This window comes from Gobio gobio (assembly GCF_949357685.1).
Source record: "Gobio gobio genome assembly, chromosome: 12".
Taxonomy (NCBI): domain Eukaryota; kingdom Metazoa; phylum Chordata; class Actinopteri; order Cypriniformes; family Gobionidae; genus Gobio; species Gobio gobio.
In genome coordinates this window covers 4,758,231-4,778,230 of record NC_137105.1, presented here as the reverse complement: position 1 = coordinate 4,778,230, position 20,000 = coordinate 4,758,231, and the positions used below count along the sequence as shown (strand labels likewise).

At 46.3% G+C, this 20,000-nt stretch overlaps 1 protein-coding gene across 4 annotated transcripts in view; it reads left to right on the top strand.

The window, feature by feature from the left end:
- gphnb (gephyrin b) overlaps positions 1-20,000 on the top strand; it is a 138,624-nt gene that overhangs the window by 62,880 nt on the left and 55,744 nt on the right. For all 4 annotated transcript variants that reach the window (XM_079831923.1, XM_079831922.1, XM_079831920.1 and 1 more), the window contains exons 7-8: positions 1,430-1,702; positions 12,438-12,572. In XM_079831923.1, the coding sequence (XP_079688049.1) occupies positions 1,430-1,702; positions 12,438-12,572 (408 nt within the window). The remainder of the gene's footprint in view (positions 1-1,429; positions 1,703-12,437; positions 12,573-20,000) is intronic.

Below are 20,000 nucleotides of genomic sequence, written 5' to 3'. Positions count from 1 at the left end.
TGTGAACTGTTAAAGACAGCATTCGGAAACCGTACACGTGTGCACCGCACCGAAAGACCTGTACCAAAACGGATCGGCACGAATACGTGTACCGTTACACCCCTATTAAATAACCATTAGGCACTTTAATTACACTTTTCACATAGTTTCTTCATATTTATTGAAAATAAATGCCTATAGACAAATAGAGGGATGGATGGATGGATGGATGGACCGACAAATAGAGGGATTGATGGATGGATGGATGTATGGACGGACAGACAGACAAATAGGGGGATGGATGGATGGATGGATGGACAAATAGAGGGATGGATGGATGGACGGATAGATGGACAGACGGACAAATAGAGGGATGGATGGATGGATGGATGGATGGATGGATGGACGGACAGACAGACAAATAGGGGGATGGATGGATGGATGGATGGATGGATGGATGGACAGACGGACAAATAGAGGGATGGATGGATGGATGGATGGATGGATGGACAGGCAGACATACGGACGGACCGATAGAGGGATGGATGGACAGACGGACAAATAGAGGGATGGATGAATGGATGGATGGACAAATAGAGGGATGGATGGATGGATGGATGGATGGATGGATGGATGGACAAATAGAGGGATGGATGGATGACGGATGGATGGACAGACGGACAAATAGAGGGATGGATGGATGGATGGATGGACGGACAGACAGACAAATAGGGGGATGGATGGACAGGCACACATACGGACGGACCGATAGAGGGATGGATGGATGGATGGACAGGCAGACATACGGACGGACAAATAGAGGGATGGATGGATGGATGGATGGACAGACGGACAAATAGAGGGATGGATGGATGGATGGACAGGCAGACATACGGACGGACCGATAGAGGGATGGATGGACAGACGGACAAATAGAGGGATGGATGGATGGACAAATAGAGGGATGGATTGATGGATGGACGGACAAATAGAGGGATGGATGGATGGACAAATAGAGGGACGGATGGATGGATGGATGGACGGACAAATAGAGGGATGGATGGATGGATGGACAGATGGAATGCTGTTAAAGACAGCATTCGGAAACCGTAAATGCGTGCACCGCACCGAAAGACCTGTACCGAAACGGTTCGGTACAAATTCGTGTACCCCTAATAAATAACAATTAGGCACTTTAATTCCACTTTTCACATAGTTTCTTCATATTTATTGAAAATAAATGCCTTTCCAATATGCGATGCGAAAAGGGAGAAGAACGAGTTTGGCAAAAGGCGGATTCGAACTAATAGGTCGGTTTTTGTACTTTTGTCTGGCCCAATCAGACGTCAGTGGGCGGAGTTAGTGTAAATAGCCTCTGCCAACAAGACGGGCTATTTTTAATTAGTGTAAATAGACACTGTTTATTTGTCTTTGCGTGTGTGTCCTGCAGGAATGCTTCCAGTTCATCCTGCCCGCTCTCCCGCACGCCATCGACCTGCTCCGAGAAGCCGTGGTCAAAGTGAAGGAGGTGCCCAATGAGCTGGAGGACCTGCCCTCGCCTCCACCGCCTCTGTCCCCGCTGCCCGCCAACAGCCCGCACCGCCAGACGGAGGACAAGGGGGTGCAGTGTGAGGAAGAGGAGGAGGAGAAGAAGGACAGCGGCGTGGCCTCCACAGAGGACAGCTCCTCCTCGCACATCACCGCCGCCTCCATTGCTGCCAAGGTAATCCTGTGCATATAATGCAGTCTTCCGTTAATTAGTTACGCTGTGCAAATCTATTTCTCACATGACTCTGTTGGACATTTGCAGGTGTCCCATTTTCATTCCCATCATGCCATTGTGCGTCATCTTCATGTGTGCTGCAGCGTCCTCCGGTGTGAGTGAAAGTCGTACATCATCTTCATATCATTTGTGTGATAGTTGTGCACCTCGTTTGTCATGTGATTCATAGGCTGACGGACCGATAACTCTAATCATGCTTCAGGCTGCGTCCCAATTTGCATTCTTACACTATCCTTGTGAAAAAGAAGTACACTTTAGCATACTTAAAAAAAAAAACGTATTACAGAAATAATATACTTAAAGGGTTAGTTCACCCAAAAATGAAAATTCTGTCATTAATTACTTACCCTCATGTCGTTCGACACCCGTCAGACCTCCGTTCATCTTCAGAACAGAAATGAAGATATTTTAGTGTAAATCTGATGGCTCTGAAAGGCCTCCATTGGCATTATGTGCTGTTCATTCTCAAGACCCTTAAAAGGTACTAAAGACGTCGTTACAAAGTCTTACTACAGTGGTTCTAAAATAACTTTATGAATCGGCGAGAATAGTTTTTATGCGCAAAAAAACCCCTAAATAACGACTTATATAGTGATGATGATTTCAAAACACGGCATCATGAAGCTTCGAAGCGTTATGAATCAGTGAGTCGAATCATGATTCGGATCGTGTGTCAAACCGCCAAACTGCTGATTTTGCCGATCCAAACCGCTGAATCGACGCGCAAGTGATTTACATGTTAAGTTAATGCAGAGACGCGAAATGGCATTCTGCGGCACGATTCGCGCGAATGAGGCGTTAACCAATCAGGAGCTTGCTCTAGTAGTGACAAAAATGAGGAGAAAATCTGTATATTAATATCTGGTTCAGACAATATGATTATCACTGTGATAACATTAAATGACATGAAACACAACCCAGTCTCTTTTTGTTAAATACAAGTTTATGTATGATCAATAATACAAAAGTATAAGTAAAAGGTATAATAACCTACACATGAAATAAAGCAAACAATTCACTCAAACATTCAAAGTCAGTGCTAGTAGGCTAACGTTACAACTGCAACGTACAGTTATAGCCTAAAAATAAAAAAGTAATGAGACTTCACTTTGCCCTCAGCCTAAACGATTTGCCAGGGAACAAATTATAGATCCATGAGACCAAAGATCGCCCGTTACAAGGCGAATTATAGCTCGAGACACACCACAGAGACATCAGAGCCAGCGGCAGATGGCAGAAGGACTGGCCAAGGAAAGGCTGCTCTCGCTGGGGTTAATGAGCGCTGACCGCCGCTGATCCGCTGGAGCTCACAACTCCGAAAACGCCAGATAAAATGTCCAAATAGGCACTCTTTATATAAATAAACCACAGATTTGAGCTTTAAACAACTACATTATCGACTGAAAAAGTCTTAAAACTACGTTTTGTCACACATTATCAGTAGATCTTAACAAAAAAAGACGTGTAAACACAGCCCATGTCAGCCATTTCTCAACGAGACGAGCCGCTGGCGGAAGCCCCGCCCATGACGCGAATTTGCGTCTGTTGTGCAGTGAATGTCACACGCGATTCGCGCGTAAAAATGAAGCGAGTAAAGTCAAAATGTTCAAGTGTCCACCTTCGCGCGATCAGCGTGAATAATTTGCGTCAAATACGTCCGGTGTGAACGCCACATAACAGGCTAGAGTAGGCGCCCTCATAAGATTCCATAATATAATTTTGGATAATAATGGAATATCGCGAGTGGGCGCGCCTGGCGCTGGTGGCAAGCCAAAGTGTTCATATACGCTTGGGCGGTCGTCTGATTGCGCACTGACACGTCAAAAGCGTGCGATTTGACAGCAAAACGTGTGTCCTTGACGCGTGATTTATCACAAAAACGTGTGTTCTTAACGTGCGCTTTGGGGTCAAGGAAAACGTGCGTATCCGATGCGTGTTTTTATATCAAAGCACGTCCTCGACGCGTGATTTGCTATTTAAAAAACGCGCGTTTTCCGTGACCCCAGAGTGCACGTTGAAGGATTAGTTCACTTTCAAATAAACTTTTGCTTATAATTTACTCACCCCCTTGTCATCCAAGATATCCATGTCTTTCTGTCTTCAGTCGAAAAGAAATGAAGATTTTTGATGAAAAGATTTCAGGATATTTCTCCATAAAATGGAAGTCAATAGACTCCAAACGGTTCAAGGTCCAAATGAGAGGTTCAGTACAGCTTCAAAAGGGCTTTAAACCATATCAAACGGTACCAGACGATCAATAAAGGTCTATCTAGTGAAACGATCTGTCATTTTTTTTAATAAATAAAGTTTAAGTTTTATAAGCACAAATGCTTGCCGTGCTCTGTTCATTGATTTGCAAAAGTTTATTTGAAAGTGAACTAATCCTTTAAGAACGAGCGCTATATGGTAAATCACGTGTCGAGGACGCGCGCTATGAGACGGACAAAACGTGCGTTATTATTAACGTGTAGGCTAAACAGGTAAACCAAACAGGCAGTGCAAACTTGTGTTTGAAGTATCCAAACAGCTTTCCTTGGTGTTCTCAAAATTGCATGCTTACTTTTTAGGGCACACCTCTTATAAAGTAAAGTTACATATTGTTGACCATCTTTTTAAGTAACTACACACTTTTTACCACAATACATGGCTGTTATAAGAATTTAATGAAATCAGTATCAACAAAATCCACTTGCACTGTAATTACAATTGCCTTAATAATGTAATGAGATTTTTGTAGATTTATGTTCTAAATATAATATTTTAACTATAGAAATATGAAATTATTCCAGGCCTATGAAACTATAAAACGATACTCGGTTACTTAACGTAACCTCGGTTCTCTCTAGAAGAGGGAACGAGTATTGCGTAAGTTCCTTACGCTACGGGAAAGTATTCTTTCTTCGAGATTTCTGAAAAACCCAAAATTATCCTTAATTTTGTAACATTGTCAACGCAGTGCGGCAGCCTGGCAGACCATAGCAGGCTATTCCAGCGTGCTATTGGCTGCTCTGCTGGCAACTGCAGCAGCCTATCGGTGAGCCCGCGTGACGTGGCGACCAATGAGGGCGCTTCGCGCCCACCTGGCTTCATTTGCCTACAGGTGGGGCGTGGCCACGTGTATATAAGCAGGGCTCACGGGCTGCATATTCGGTTTTCTTAGTTCTGAAGCGTAAAAGCCAGCGGGGCGCACGGCAAGGAACGCAATACTCGTTCCCTCTTCTAGAGAGAACCGAGGTTACGTTAAGTAACCGAGTATCGTTCTCTTACGAGAGGTTCTCTCGTATTGCGTAAGTTCCTTACGCTACGGGAACATATTGTCAACGCCGTGCGTGCCTCGCATACAGCATATGTATCCCAGGGAACCGGGGACCATAACACTGCTCGGGCAGGGTGGCCGGTAAAGAAAAAACGGGCCACCACATATACAGACACTTCATTCGAACTGACGGGTGGTTTACGACGGGTGGTTACAACACCCTGTCCCATGAATGAGGGAACGGCACCTGCCGGTCTCCTTCAAATTCACCACACCTTGTCTCATGAATGAGGGAGCGGCAACGCCGGTCGCCTTCAAATTCACAATATCTTGTTATATGAGTGAGGTAACGGCACCGCCGGTCACCTTCAAACTCACAACAGCTCGTCTCGTAAATGAGGGAACGGCACCGCCGGTCTCCTTCAAATTCACATGAGCCTAGTACCGAACTTACTACCAGTATGTGAGCTATGTCTGCGCAGAATCACTGGGCAGAACCAACGGCCCTATTGAACTGATAACACTTTCGCCTGTAAGGCAGGAACTTCCAGATTGTAAAATCTCACGAACGTAGACGGGGAGGCCCAGCCTGCCGCCATACAGATATCGTGGATGGAAATCCCTCTGGCCCAAGCCCACGAAGAGGCCATGCCTCTGGTGGAGTGTGCTCTGACACCTAGCGGGCACTGCAGGTGTTTGGAAGCGTATGCAGTTGCAATCGCGTCCACTATCCACCTGGACAGGGTCTGTTTCGAGGAGGCGAGACCTTTAGTGCGCCCACCAAACGAAACAAATAGCTGCTCAGAACGCCTGAAGGCGGCGGAGCGTGTGACATAAACCCTCAATGCCCTGACAGGGCAGAGGAAATTGCCACCGTCCCCCTCATCGGATGCTGGCAGAGCCGAGAGGGAGATAATCTGCGCCCTGAAGGGAGTGCCGATCGCTTTGGGGACATAACCATGCCTCGGTCTGAGAATGACCTTAGAGTCATTAGGACCGAACTCCATACACGTCGGGCTCACTGAGAGCGCGTGTAGATCCCCCACGCGTTTCACTGAAGCCAGAGCTATCAGAAACGTGGTTTTCAGCGAAAGGAACCTTGGTTCCACAGTCTCGAGCGGTTCAAAGGGATGAGCCTTCAGGGCCTCTAGGACCAAGGCCAGATCCCATATAGGAACCGACGGGGGCCGCGGGGGATTCATCCGTCTGGCTCCTCTGAGGAAACGGACGATGAGCTCGTTCCTTCCTAGCGTGCTACCTAGCGTCGTCTGAGCGAACGCTGCTATAGCCGCCACATACACTTTGAGCGTGGAAGGGGACCTGCCCAATTCCAAAAGCTCTTGGAGGAAGGAGAGCACCCGCTGGACCCCACATTGCTGTGGGTCCAATCCCTTGGAAACACACCACTCAGTGAACACCGACCACTTAGAACTATATAACCGCCTCGTCGAGGGGGCTCTAGAGTGTGAAATCGTGTTCATAACCCCTTCGGGCAGGTCAACGGGTATCCGTTGGTCACCCATACATGCAGAGACCATCGCTCTGGATGGGGATGCCAAACTGAGCCTCCTGCTTGAGAGAGAAGGTCTGCTCTCAGCGGAACTGGCCAGGGGGGTGAGTGCGACAGCTTCACCAGCTCTGGGTACCAAATCTGGTTCTCCCAGCGCGGTGCTATAAGGAGCACCGGACGGCGCGTTTCCCTGATTTTCGCTATGACCTGGGGCAATAGGGAGATCGGCGGGAAAGCATACAGCGGGAGGCTGGGCCAAGTTTGGGACAGCGCATCCTCGCTTTTGGACAGAAACGTCGGGCAGCGGGCGTTCTCTTTTGTTGCAAAGAGGTCGAGCTCCGCTCTGCCGAACAGGCGCCATACCAGCTGGACTGTCTGGGGGTGCAGGGACCATTCTCCTGGGAGAATGAGGCCCCTGGACAGCTTGTCCGGGCCCACATTGAGGTGGCCCGGCACGTGCGCAGCTCTCAACGAGCGCAGCGAGCTGTGTGCCCACACGAGCAGGCGTTCTGTCAGATTGCCCAGACCTCTGGACCTGACACCGCCCTGCCGGTTCACGTAGGACACCACTGTGGTGTTGTCCGACCGGACTAACACATGGTGTCCTCGTATAAGCGGGAGAAACTGCTTGAGCGCGTTCTCTACCGCTATCATCTCCAAACAGTTTATGTGTAGGAGTTTTTCCTCGCTCGACCAAAGGCCCGAGGCTGATCTGCCCTCGAAAACGGCGCCCCAACCCGTGGTGGAGGCGTCCGTCGAGATGACCTTGCGGTGTGAGATGGCTCCCATCGTCACTCCCCTCTGGTACCAGTCGGCTACTAACCAGGGCTCTAGGGCTGACACGCAGCCCTGAGTCACTCTGATCCTGAAGCCACCGGACGCCCAGGCCCTGTGAGGCACTCGGGCGTTTAACCAGCATTGCAGCGGGCGCATGCGCATTAAGCCCAGCTGGAGCACAGCTGCAGCTGAGGCCATACGTCCCAGCATCCTCTGAAACAGCTTGAGAGGTGCGATTTTGCCTGGCCGAAAGTACGCAGCCATGCGCCGAACTCGGCGCGCGCGATGGGGTGACAGGCGGGCTGACATTGCCACAGTGTCCAGATTCAAACCCAGAAATGAGGTTGATTGCGTGGGCACTAATGAGCTCTTGGTCCAATTGACCGTGAGCCCTAGGCTGTCCAGATGGCTGAGCAGCATTGCCCTGTGGGCGAGGAGCTCGGCCTCCGACTGCGCCAGGATGAGCCAATCGTCCAGATAGTTCAATACTCGCATCCCTTGATTTCTCAGAGGAGCGAGGGCCGCGTCCATGCACTTCGTAAATGTACGGGGTGCTAGTGACAGGCCGAACGGAAGGACGGTGTATTGATAAGCCTGGCCGTCGAAGGCGAATCGTAAGAATGGCCTGTGACGCGGCGTTATCTTGATTTGAAAATATGCATCTTTCAAATCTAGGGAGATTAGCCAGTCTCTCGGGCGAATATGCGCGAGGATCTGCTTGGTCGTGAGCATCTTGAACGATCTTTTCATAAGAGCTTTGTTCAGACGCCTCAGATCCAGAATCGGTCTGAGCGACCCATCCCTTTTTGGCACGAGAAAATACCGGCTGTAAAAGCCTGACTCGCTCATAGAGTGGGGAACCGGTTCTATAGCCCCTTTGCACAGCAGCGTGGCTATTTCTGCTCGAAGTAGATGTGCTACTTCCTCGCTCACTCTCGTCTCTGTACGCGCACAGAAGCGCGGAGGGCGGCGAGCAAACTGCAGAGTGTAGCCGTGCTTCACTGTTTTCAGCACCCATTCTGATACACCTGGAATGGCTTCCCACGCTCTCGCGTGCGCCACACGGGATAGAACGGCCTCCGGGCTCGAAACGCCGCGCTTCGCGGGTTTGACGGCCCGTATAGGAGGGGCGGGCGCAGTGCGCGCGCTCTCTGTGCTGTGGGCCAGCCGATCGCTCGCGATGGCTGGCCGCCCTACACACTGCATCTCTGCCGCTTCGAGCGGGGAGTGGCTTGTGTGCGGCCCTACACTCATCGCTCCGGCCACCCTGGGCGGAAAATAAATGGTGTGTGGCGTGGCGCGTGGCGCCTGAGGCATAATGTTCGCGAAAATGTGTGAGCGCGTTTGAGCGGGCACAACTCTTACGCGTGGAACATGACCGGTTAAGAGTGGCTGTGTGACAGCGCGTGTGGTGGTTAGTCGTGGACGCAAACAAGCGGACACGTGACCTAACTCTAGCACTCGAGCGGCCGGTGGCCGCTTTATGTGAGTGGGGGACACAGGGTTTATAGTGCTTGTGTGCAGGGGTGAACACAGAAAAGTGGGCACATTTACTGCATTTGAAACACATACGGCGCGAGCCGTGCGACCAGAAATAATGCAACTTTTGTGATTTCTCTGGTTCGCCGTAAAAACGGCGGTTATTGACAGGCGAGAAGGCATTTTTGCCGGCTCGTTGGCTGCGTGAAAATCCATCTGCAGCAGCCACAGTGGTGGGGGCTGACAGGAAAAAGAGTTTTGACGGTGGTCCGGCCGTGGCGGGACTTAACCGTCGTTTCTCGCCTCTTGCTAGGAGGACTTTGGAGGCTCGGGCTTCAGCGTGATCCTAGGCCGGGGGCCCCGAGGTGGAGGCGGCTTACCACGGCTGGAAGAGCGCGATCTGGGGCGGCCGCTCGGTCTTCTCTGAGACGAAGGGGGCCGCGCTGGGCGCTGCGCGGAGCTCGTTGCTGGCTGGTCACGAGGACGGCGAGCGGCGGAGCTATTGCTAGCGCCGGGGCGTCGAGGCAGGAAAAGGTTCATGGCCTGCGTCGTTTTCTGCACTTCGGAGAAACGGTCGACGATCCCCTTGACCGCTGGTCCGAAAAGCCCAGACGGAGAGAGCGGGGCGTTTAGGAAGGCCGCGCGCTCTGTTTCTCGCATGTCCGCGAGCGTGAGCCAGAGGTGGCGCTCAGCTACCGTGAGGGAGGCCATAGAGCGTCCGAGGGCCTGTGCTGCGGTCTTGGTGGCGCGAAGGGAGAGATCCGTCGCGCTTCGCAAATCCGTGATTAACTCAGCGTCACAGCATTTCTCGTCCATGTCGTGGAGGAGATTAGCTTGGAGGATTTGCAGCACGGCCATAGAGTGCAGAGCGGACGCAGCTTGATTGGAGGCAGCGAAAGCGCGGCCGATCAGCGATGATGTCACTCTGCAGGCCTTAGACGGGAGGGCAGCCTTTGAGCGCCAACCAGAAGGCGGGCAAAGGTGCGCTGCGACCGCCTCTTCCACCGGAGGGATAGCGTTGTAGCCTTTCTCGGCCGCGCCGTCAACTTGTGAGAGCGTCGAAGAAGCCTGAGACGAGACCCTCGCGGAGAATGGCGCATTCCAGGACTTTGCGAGCTCCTCGTGAAGCTCCGGCAAAAAGGGTGCAGTCCTGGAGGTGGGCGCACGGCGACGACTGTTTAGGAAGCATCCGTCAAGTCGGTTCGGCGCTGCCACCTTGGGCGGGGCCCATTCGAGGCCTAGCTGCTCGACAGCCCGGGTGAGAAGGCGCAAGAGTTCGGCGTCCTCACCCGCTCGAGAGCGTCCGGAGCCCCGGACTGAAGAGGACGCGGAAGACCAGTCCTCGCTGTCGGAAGCCATGATGGAGCAGCTGTCGGCGCGTTCCGCGGCCGCATCCGCCTCATCCCCGGAGGCGGCAACAGAAATGGCGGGGAAAGTGGTGGGGGCGGGGAAGGCGAGAGTGAAGCGGGCGGGAAAGGTTCCGGCGAGCTTCTCTCTGCGAGCTCCGGAGTCCGCTGCGAGCGGCGCTTCTTCTTGCGCGGCGTGGCAGGGACTGGAGGGATATCATCTTCGAACAGGACGAGTCGAGCCCGCAGGGTCGACATCGTCAGTTCTTCGCACTCTTGGCATCCGCCAGCGTGGAGTGCGGCGGCGGCGTGATCACGGCCCAGGCAGAGAGCGCAGATCACATGGCGGTCCCCGGAGCTGAGCTGCGCGTGACACGAGCCGCAGGTGGAACGAGACATTTGTATCAACGCTCGGCTCTTTTTGTGAAAAGTGTGACGCAGCGGCGACAACACTTTGAGCGTAAAAGGATATGGGGCTGCCGGATAGCAGAGCAGGCACGGAAGGCTGAAGGTGGCGCGATGCTGCCGGCTTCCTCAGGCGCTGTCCTCTGCTTGCTTGTCTGCGCGGTCACGGCGGCGGGTTCCAGATCCAGCGATGCGAAGGGCTTCGCTGAAGAAAAGAAAATCGAATATGCAGCCCGTGAGCCCTGTTTATATACACGTGGCCACGCCCCACCTGTAGGCAAATGAAGCCAGGTGGGCGCGAAGCGCCCTCATTGGTCGCCACGTCACGCGGGCTCACCGATAGGCTGCTGCAGTTGCCAGCAGAGCAGCCAATAGCACGCTGGAATAGCCTGCTATGGTCTGCCAGGCTGCCGCACTGCGTTGACAATGTTACAAAATTAAGGATAATTTTGGGTTTTTCAGAAATCTCGAAGAAAGAATACTTTCCCGTAGCGTAAGGAACTTACGCAATACGAGAGAACCTCTCGTAAGAGAACTGCCAGTATATTTGGCGGCGTGAGTGGATTCTAGAATCATTCAACTAATTTGTTCTAACCTCTTCAGAAACGGTGAATTATTCGAGAACGAAACCTGTACTTTGTTGGAAAAATAGAGCAAAACTCTAAAAAATGACGACTTGTTGTTTATTGAACTGTTGTATAAAATTAATATTGCATTTTGCAATCGTGCTGATATATAGGCTACTCTGGAAAATAGCGCTCTTGCTCGTATGATATTGCTTAACTCATAATTTCCTCTTTAATTACTTTCAAACGAATGTTTATTTTTATGTTTGTTATTATCCTATTTTTAATGAAAATACAACAACAATACAGTAAAAAAAACTCGCATTTATTAAACTTTTGTTAAAAAACGAATAAGACGGATGACATAAAATAGCTATACCCGAATTATAACAAATAAATAAAAGATATTTGGAAATTCCCCTTTAAAACGGGGAACCCTCAGTTTGTGGTTTGTGTTTTTTTTTTTTATTATTAACAAAAGTGATCTTGCTCTTGTGCCTCCGCTATCGTCCTGTCAATCATCTCGTTCACGGCTATGATTACAGTTACAGTAAAATTTAAATTCACCATCATCGGTTCCCATCCTCAGCCGATTTGCATGACAGTTTTTACAGTGACCATCAATACTAGATAAATGGGCAAGTGAAAAGACACGCCATGTCACAATTTAGTAGGAACTAAAGAGCACTCTAGAATGTGTGGTAGCAACATTGTTACTAGTATTGGGAATCGAGAACCGGTTCCTACTTGAAATCCTTATAAAAAGGGGCAATAGCGAAGCAAGTGCATTCTGGGAGTTGTAGTCTTTCATCCACATGAGCCAAAAACACATTTTCTGGCTTTTCTCAGTCTAGAAGGCACCAAATTCAAAAATTATTTCACATTTCTACTACATAAATGACCCAGTTTAAATACAGATTCATCTTCCCAGCGCTGAAGTACCCCTTTAATACATTTAAAAACTCTATTGTCAGTTTCACATTCCACACAATTTTCTACTTAAAACTCAAAAGCTGGTAGAAAACTGTCACAATCTCCTCTTCTTCCATGTAGCAATGGCTTTTGGGTGATATAAGGCCTAAAAACATCAAACATGCTTCAAAATCCAATTTTCAGTGTATGGAATGCACTAATATACTAAATATCATGCAAATTGGGTTATCATTCATATGGGTTTAGAAACGTGAGAAAACATGTCCAGGTTCTGTTTCACCACAAGTTTAATAAATACTTTCAAATGCAAACTTCGACTTTTTCCGTTTGCATAGTGCACAGAGTAAGTGAACAAATGTTTAGATGTGTGCGATTATAATAAACATCCTTCTCCGTGTCTTAGATCCCTGACTCCATCATCTCACGGGGCGTCCAGGTCCTTCCCCGTGACACGGCGTCTTTGAGCACCACGCCGTCCGAGTCGCCGCGAGCCCAGGCTACCTCTCGCCTCTCCACTGCTTCCTGTCCCACCCCCAAGGTGAGAGCGCATCACTTCCTGTTTCCTGTCCCCGCACTGTTCGCTTCCTGTCTGCCTCCCCACCTCGCTCACCCTGCTGCCGAACTCCACGCTCACCCCACCCCAACACTCCTCACATGCTCCGAGCTGTCCGAGTCCCATCTGTGTGTGGATTTCAAAGGTTTCTGTTCCACATTTAGGATATCGGAAAATTATACGGAAGCTTGTTTCTGCCATGAAATGAAAAATAACGGTATAATTGCAACGTTTTATCTCAGAATTCAGACTTTTTTCTCGCAGTTGTCAAGAGTTGAGTGCAACAGTCAGGTTCTGGAAGTAAAAAACTACATTACCCATGATGCTCTACAGTAAATTCCACCAATCAGAGAGTCGCCACAAGCAAAACGTGCCGAACTAGGTTGTTAGCTCCGCCCACTGCAATGAAGCACTGCGAATGACATAATCAAGTCGCTCTGAAAATACTGAAATATTTGTGTATATATGCATATTTGCAACAGACTTAAAAAATATTGTTTTATATATATATAATCAACATTTGTAAATGAGTAGTTTTATATTTCTTTATCGTTTTGAATGTGTTTATTCTGTTCGTAGTGCTTCATGTTATTGTTAAGTACACTTGTTTTTTGGTCCGATTTTCAATTATTATTTTTTTTGCATCAAATCAAAGTGTGTAATGTTATGATTATGATAGCTGGTTGGCTTACAACACTTTAGCAAAGACTAAATTGTAAGATATACATTTGCAATTGCGTGGAAAAAGATGCAATTACCTTTTTTTATTCTGTTATATATATTCCATAAAGTTGCAGAATGTATAATGCTGCTCTTTTCCAAACTTCGATGTGAACCGGAGATATCAATATGATAATCATAAAAGTAGCTCATACGACTTGTATGCTTTTTTCCAAGTCTTGCAATAGCTTTGTGCGAGGCACAGTTATTGGAAAATCCTCTTGAATGTACTACTTCTATCATACTTTTATGTTTTGGTTTGTTGTCGTAAAGGTTTGTTCCTTTTTGGTGAATTATTTCTTTAAATCTGTGATATAAGACCTAAAAATACTGTCTCATCCATGCAATTTTGGCATACTTTTTTCAACCTTTTTAATATTACTCATATGGTTAAATATATAATTACACTGTAACAATGACGCCTTAAAATAAAGTATAACCCACTTTATTTTACAGTGTCACTGTTACATATGTTACATGTAGTTACTATAGTAATAACCAGGGCTTGGCATTAACTTTTTGCTCACCAGCCACTGTGGCTAGTGGTTTTTCAAAGTTACTAGCCACAATTTTGACATCGATGTTAAATGGGGGAAAACTGCCATATTGATATTTTTAATATTATCTCATTATCTGCTGTCGCACGGATCCATTATACTGTTACACATGCGTTTTCTTTCTTAGCTGTTTACATTCACTTAAAACAGAACTGACTGTGTTTACGCGAATACTCGCCAGGACCGGCATTTTGACATTATTTTCTGTGTATTTGACTGTTTAAGTGCAATAAGCAGTGAAAAACAACTCAATTTAGTGCTGAGAGGCTGCTTTATGTGCGCTCACTTTGGGTGAGCGCACATAAAGTGCAGGAATGAGTAAAATTATGTGTAATACATGCAATCCTACGGCCAAATTCAAGCCCTGTATCAGCAAAAATATTCATCCAGAGCAAATAAAACAAGTGAGTGAGTGGAGGCGGGTTTGTGTGTCACACAACTTGGGTTGAAAATGAACTAGCCCAGCAATTGGGTTGTTTTAACCCAGCGTTTGGGTTAAATGTTTGCTTAAAACAACCCAATCGCTGGGTTAAAACAACCCAATTGCTGGGTTAGGCCATTTTCAACCCAACTTGGGTTATTTTTAACCCGCCATTTTTTAGAGTGGAGTGATGGGGACACTGTACTGTAACAAGCACCGTTCTTCGGCTGAGACGTTAAACCGATGTCCTGACTCTCTGTGCTCATTAAAAATCCCAGGATGTCCTTCAATAAAGAGTAGGGGTGTAACCCCGGCATACTGGCCAAATTTGCCCATTGGCCCCTGTCCATCATGGCCTCCTAATCATCCCCATATATATATACGATTGGCTTCATCACTTTGTCTCCTCTCCAACAATCAGCTGGTGTGTGTGGTGGGCGTTCTGGCACAATATGGCTGCCGTCACATCATCCAGGTGGTGCCTTAAAGTTCTACATAATTAAGGGCGTGGCCACTTTGAGTGACAGGTGGATAGCCATTTATCTGCTGTCTGTTAGTCATCACGTCACCACAGCTCCAGCCACGTCCCGCCTCTTTGCCCATTTTCTGTTATCCAGGAGTGACGTGTGGTGACGCGCTGACAAGATGGCGACGGCTTCAAAACGGCTCTTCAGAATCCTATGGGTGACGTCACAGACACTATGTCCATATTTTTTTACAGTCTATGGTTTGACCACTGGCGCTCACCTCATCATATCCCCGCAGCCGTTTAATGCTAAATATACTCTTCTCTTCTTTTCTTTATCCGAAACTGAGGAGCACCGAGATGAGTGACGGATCTGCATCCCGGATAGCAGGCGTAAACTCGACCCTCACACTCTGCCGACTCAATGCGCATTATTTTTCATTTTTATTAGTAATAAACCCCTCTCTGAGACATGACGACACACTCACATTTTCTATCTCTGTTCAATCGTCTGCATAGTTTAATTGTAGGTGCACTTTATTTCATTTAAACCTCCTCACATGCAAGTTTAAAGTTATGGAGCAACAGGGTTAAATCCAGGGTCAAAATGATGGTTTAAATGTAAACCTGCTTATTTTTTAAAAAGGTTTAAAGTCTGGTGCAACAGAATTATTAGATAAACCTTGATTTAATCTAGGTTTGAAGGTCCCATGGCATGAAGTGGTTTTTCAACATTAATATGAGTTCCCCTAGCCTGAATATTGTCCCCAAGTGGCTAGAAATTTTGATGGGTGTAAACCGAGCTCAGGGTGTCTTTCTCTGCCTTTGAGAAAATGACAGCCAAGACGAGCTGATCTTGAATTTTCCTGTTATGACGTCACAACAGGAACGGTTTCCTCCCTTTCCTCCGCCAGAGAATCTGGCACGCCCATGCGAGCGCCATATTTGTTTGTCCTCGAGAGATCATGGCTTGTGAACGAGTGAACGCTGGCAGTTTCTCAGTGTTTGGATGTACAAATGAAAACAGAAGTCTTTTTTCAGTTCCTTCTGATCTGTGATCAGTGATTTCTGATGTGTAGCTAATTATTTATTATTCGTGCACACGCTGCGGCTTCTCTCTCTCCCGACAGAGCGGTGTTTTCTAACTTGTGAGTCAGTGTTTTTGTACGTCCTCGTCGCGTCTATCTGTTCTAAAATGTGCATACAGTCGTGAGTTTCTGCTCAACATCGGCAGAGCCACATCTTTAGAGATAAACCTCACGCACGCCGAGGCTCGGTCGAACCAGTTCACCAAATCGGACTGAATCGTTCTAAACGGTTCGCGTCTCAAGTCAGCGCTGATCCATAATTTACTAAAGTTACTAACTTTCTGACATGAGTGACAGTCCCTCCGACTAGAAATAAACTAATAACCTGAAGTATATGCTAGTAACTACAACAGTTCACTGAACTGAGATGTGCTGAGAACTGATGTGAAGTGAACTCAGGTCCATCCGTCTCTCTGGCAGCAGCTCGTGCCTCGTAGACCTCGCTAAACCACGCCCCCTCCACTACAAGATCTCATTTCAAATGCAAAGATGTCAGCCAATCACAACAGTGGCCGTTTTTACTGAAGTCTCGCAGCAGACACGCCCCTTGAAACAGGGCATTCAGCCACAGGGCAAACATCAGTATAGAAAAAATCCCTTTTATTTCTAAATGATGACACTTTATGATGTAAAAATCATACTAACAATATAAGTACACCTCAGAATACGTTATAAAATAAAATAAAAAATCCATGCATGGGACCTTTAAGATTAATCCTGGTTGGTGCGACCCACCCAAAGTGGCTAATAGCTAAAATACACACAGGTGTTCATGTCAAGCCCTGCTAATAACTTTGCATACTATGCATAATTACATGCAACTACCCTAAACCAGACCTAAGCCTATAGTAAGTACATGTAGCTACAGTGTAACTAAGACACCTTAAAATAAACTGTAACCCATTTGATCAATTTACATGACTTTACCAGGTCTATAAATCACACTTATAAAATTAGACTAGTTTTTAGCAGTTGCCGAGGGGGGCAAACACTTTTTTTTGTTTTGTTTTTTGTAGTTGTTTCAACTCATTTTAATGCTTGTTTTGTCTTTTTTTAAGTCATTTTTTAAGTTACAAAGTTTGCTGAGAATCAACTTGTGAGAAATAGCGAACAAGTGTTTATCTGTTTATCAACATATGCGTTTGCGTTTATGCATTTGGCAGATGCTTTATCATATTGCACTGTAAATGTCTTTGTTCAGTCCATGCATTGCCTGGGAATCGATCCCCTGACCGCGGTGTTGCCAGCGCCATGCTGTACTCTTTGAGCCGCAGCAATATGACTAACTTCCCCCGGCCCATCTGGCTCAAGACTCTCACCCGAGCCGCTCGTTCGTCAGCTCGTATGTCACAATCATTTCTCGCCCCGCTGTGTGGATATGGATGGTTGTCATGGGAGCGGGCGTTGTCATGGAGACTGTGCTATGCTCATATGAGTGCGAGGGTTTGTACAGGTATCAGTTTGGACGGAGATGCAGAATTCCCTCATGTCATTGCAAGCCTGTATGACTTGCGTTTTAGTCGTGAGAGCACAGTGAACCCATTGAGCTCCAGAAACTACAGATTACAAACGCTGTCCATGTGACTTCTGCGCCAAAGCCATTCAATGGCGTCCATTCAAAAGTGTCTAAGCAAAAGCTCATCATTTAAGTGATTTATAGCCATCCTGATCACAAGCATACTGAGACTCTCTCCGTCTCTCGATGTCACTTCCTGTCTTCTGTTCTCTCGCAGTCACACACACACACAGATGATGATATGGCTGTGGCAGTTCTCCACACACGTTATATAACACAGTTACATAACAGTGAGCCACTAACACATATACCAGTTCCTGTGATTATCTGCAAATGCAATTCTGCATCTAATTATAATGCGCAAGTAATTAGGCTGGATGATGGTTGCTCATCGTTAAGAATATATTGATTTAAACCCTCATTCTGTATTAAGATGGGCACTTAATGGAGTTATTTTCAACTTATTTTTGCATCTGTAGCCTGCTGTTGATTACCATAGTAAAGACTCGTACCTCAGTGTGCATGAATGAATAAGAATATATCATGCATTGGACATGTACACTACCATTCAAAGGGTGTTTATAAAATAAATTAATACTTTTATTTCAGCAAGGATGCATTGCACTGACTGTGAAAATAAAAGTAAAGGCATTATAGACATAGCGGAATGATTTATGCGCAGGTGCTTTGAAACAATGTGTGAAAAGTGCTATACACATACATTTGGATTGATGCAACTGTTTAATAAATGTTTCAAATCATCATATCGGAATGATTTGTGAAGATGTGACATTGAAGACTGGAGTAATGATGATAAATTCAGCTTTGATCACAGGAATAAATTACACTTTACTATATATTCCCAAGAAAATTGTAATAATATTTCACAATTTTACTGTTTCTACTGTATTTTTGGTTAAATAAATGCAGCCTTGGTGAGCTTTCCAAAAATAAAAAATGTTAATAAAAAACTTTTGAATGGTAGTGTAAATAAACGTTAAGCTGTGTATTACTACACTAGTGCTGTTGATGTAATGCTTTCATTTAGTGCAATTAATTAAAAAAATATCATTATAAAATTAATATTCAATCCGTGCAGTACAATCTAAAAAAATGCTGGGTTAAAAACAACCCAAGTTGGGTTGAAACTGGACAAACCCAGCAATTCGGTTGTTTTAACCCAGCGGTTGGGTTAAATGTTTGCTTAAAACAACCCAATCGCTGGGTTTGTCCATTTTCAACCCAACTGGGTTTTTTTTAACCCAGCACTTTTTAGAGTATAGCCTAAAATGCTCCATTAAAGGATTAGTTCACTTCAGAATGAAAATGTCCTGATAATTTACTCACTCCTATCTCATCCAAGATGTTCATGTCTTTCTTTCTTCAGTGGAAAAGAAATTAAGTTTTTTGAGGAAAACATTCCAGGATTTGTCTCCACATAATGGACTTCAATGGGAACCAACGGTTGAAGGTCCAAATCAATGCAGTTTCAGAGGAAGGGCTTCAGAGGCTCTGACCGATCCCAGACGAGGAATAGGGTCTGATCTAGCCAAACTATCAGACATTTTCAACAAAAATATATATATATTAATTTATATACTTTTTAACCACGAATGCTCGACTTCGGTGTTCTGCTTTTGCATAACGTATGACGTCATCAGGTTGGAAAGGTCACGTGTAACGGAGGTCAGCTAGTAGTTGCTGTGTGAGTAAACCTCACTGACCTCAAGAGACGCTCTAGCGACTGACACTAGAGGTTGCAGCCTTTAGCCTCCTTGTTAGAGCATCTGATTATCATGCCGGCAGACCCGGGTTCGAGCCCCGCTTGGAGAGGGCGGTTTAAACAGGAGGGGTTACACACACATGCATAGTCTGAGGCGTTTCCCATAGTGAGATCTAGAGCTGTGCGATATTGAAGAAAAATGCGATATGCGATATCCTTGTTAAAGCTACACTGTGTAACTTTTTTAGTTTATTCTTAGCTAAAAACACTTAGTTCATTCAAAAATATATGTGCTCATTAATGCATATTTACTTCTTTCAAGTAATAAAGTATTCTCGTAAGTTTATAATATGCCATTGAAAATACATACGGGTAATGGGTTCGAATGCCGGTCGCCATGTTGCCCCTCAATCTTGAAAGTACATCAGCCAAAGAGGGACATACCCGTAAATTCAAGCTTTGCCTTTGGCGTTTTAACACTCGATGGCACCGTGTCGAATGTGGACGAGGTCGAACTGGAAGCCATGTTAATCTTGGACTAAATCGGCCACCGTAGGAGTTAAAACGAAATCGGAATTGAGAGGAAGAGAAACTAATATTCACTGGATGGTCATATACCTTTTCACCACTAGATGGGGGAAAATATCACACAGTGTAGCTTTAAGAGTTAAATCAAGCAGAAATATTTCTCTAATGTATTAATTGCAGATCATCTTTGAATAATGATTATGTTAAACACAATGACTCGGTCCCCTATTAGATAATAAATCACAACACACTTTTAACCGCTAGATGGGGGAAAATATCACACTGTAGCTTTAAATAATGCGATATGCGATACGATATTGCTTTAAGTGTGTAAAATCTATTTATTTTCCCCAACTGATATCTTTCACTTAAAGCATAACCGACTGTGTTTACA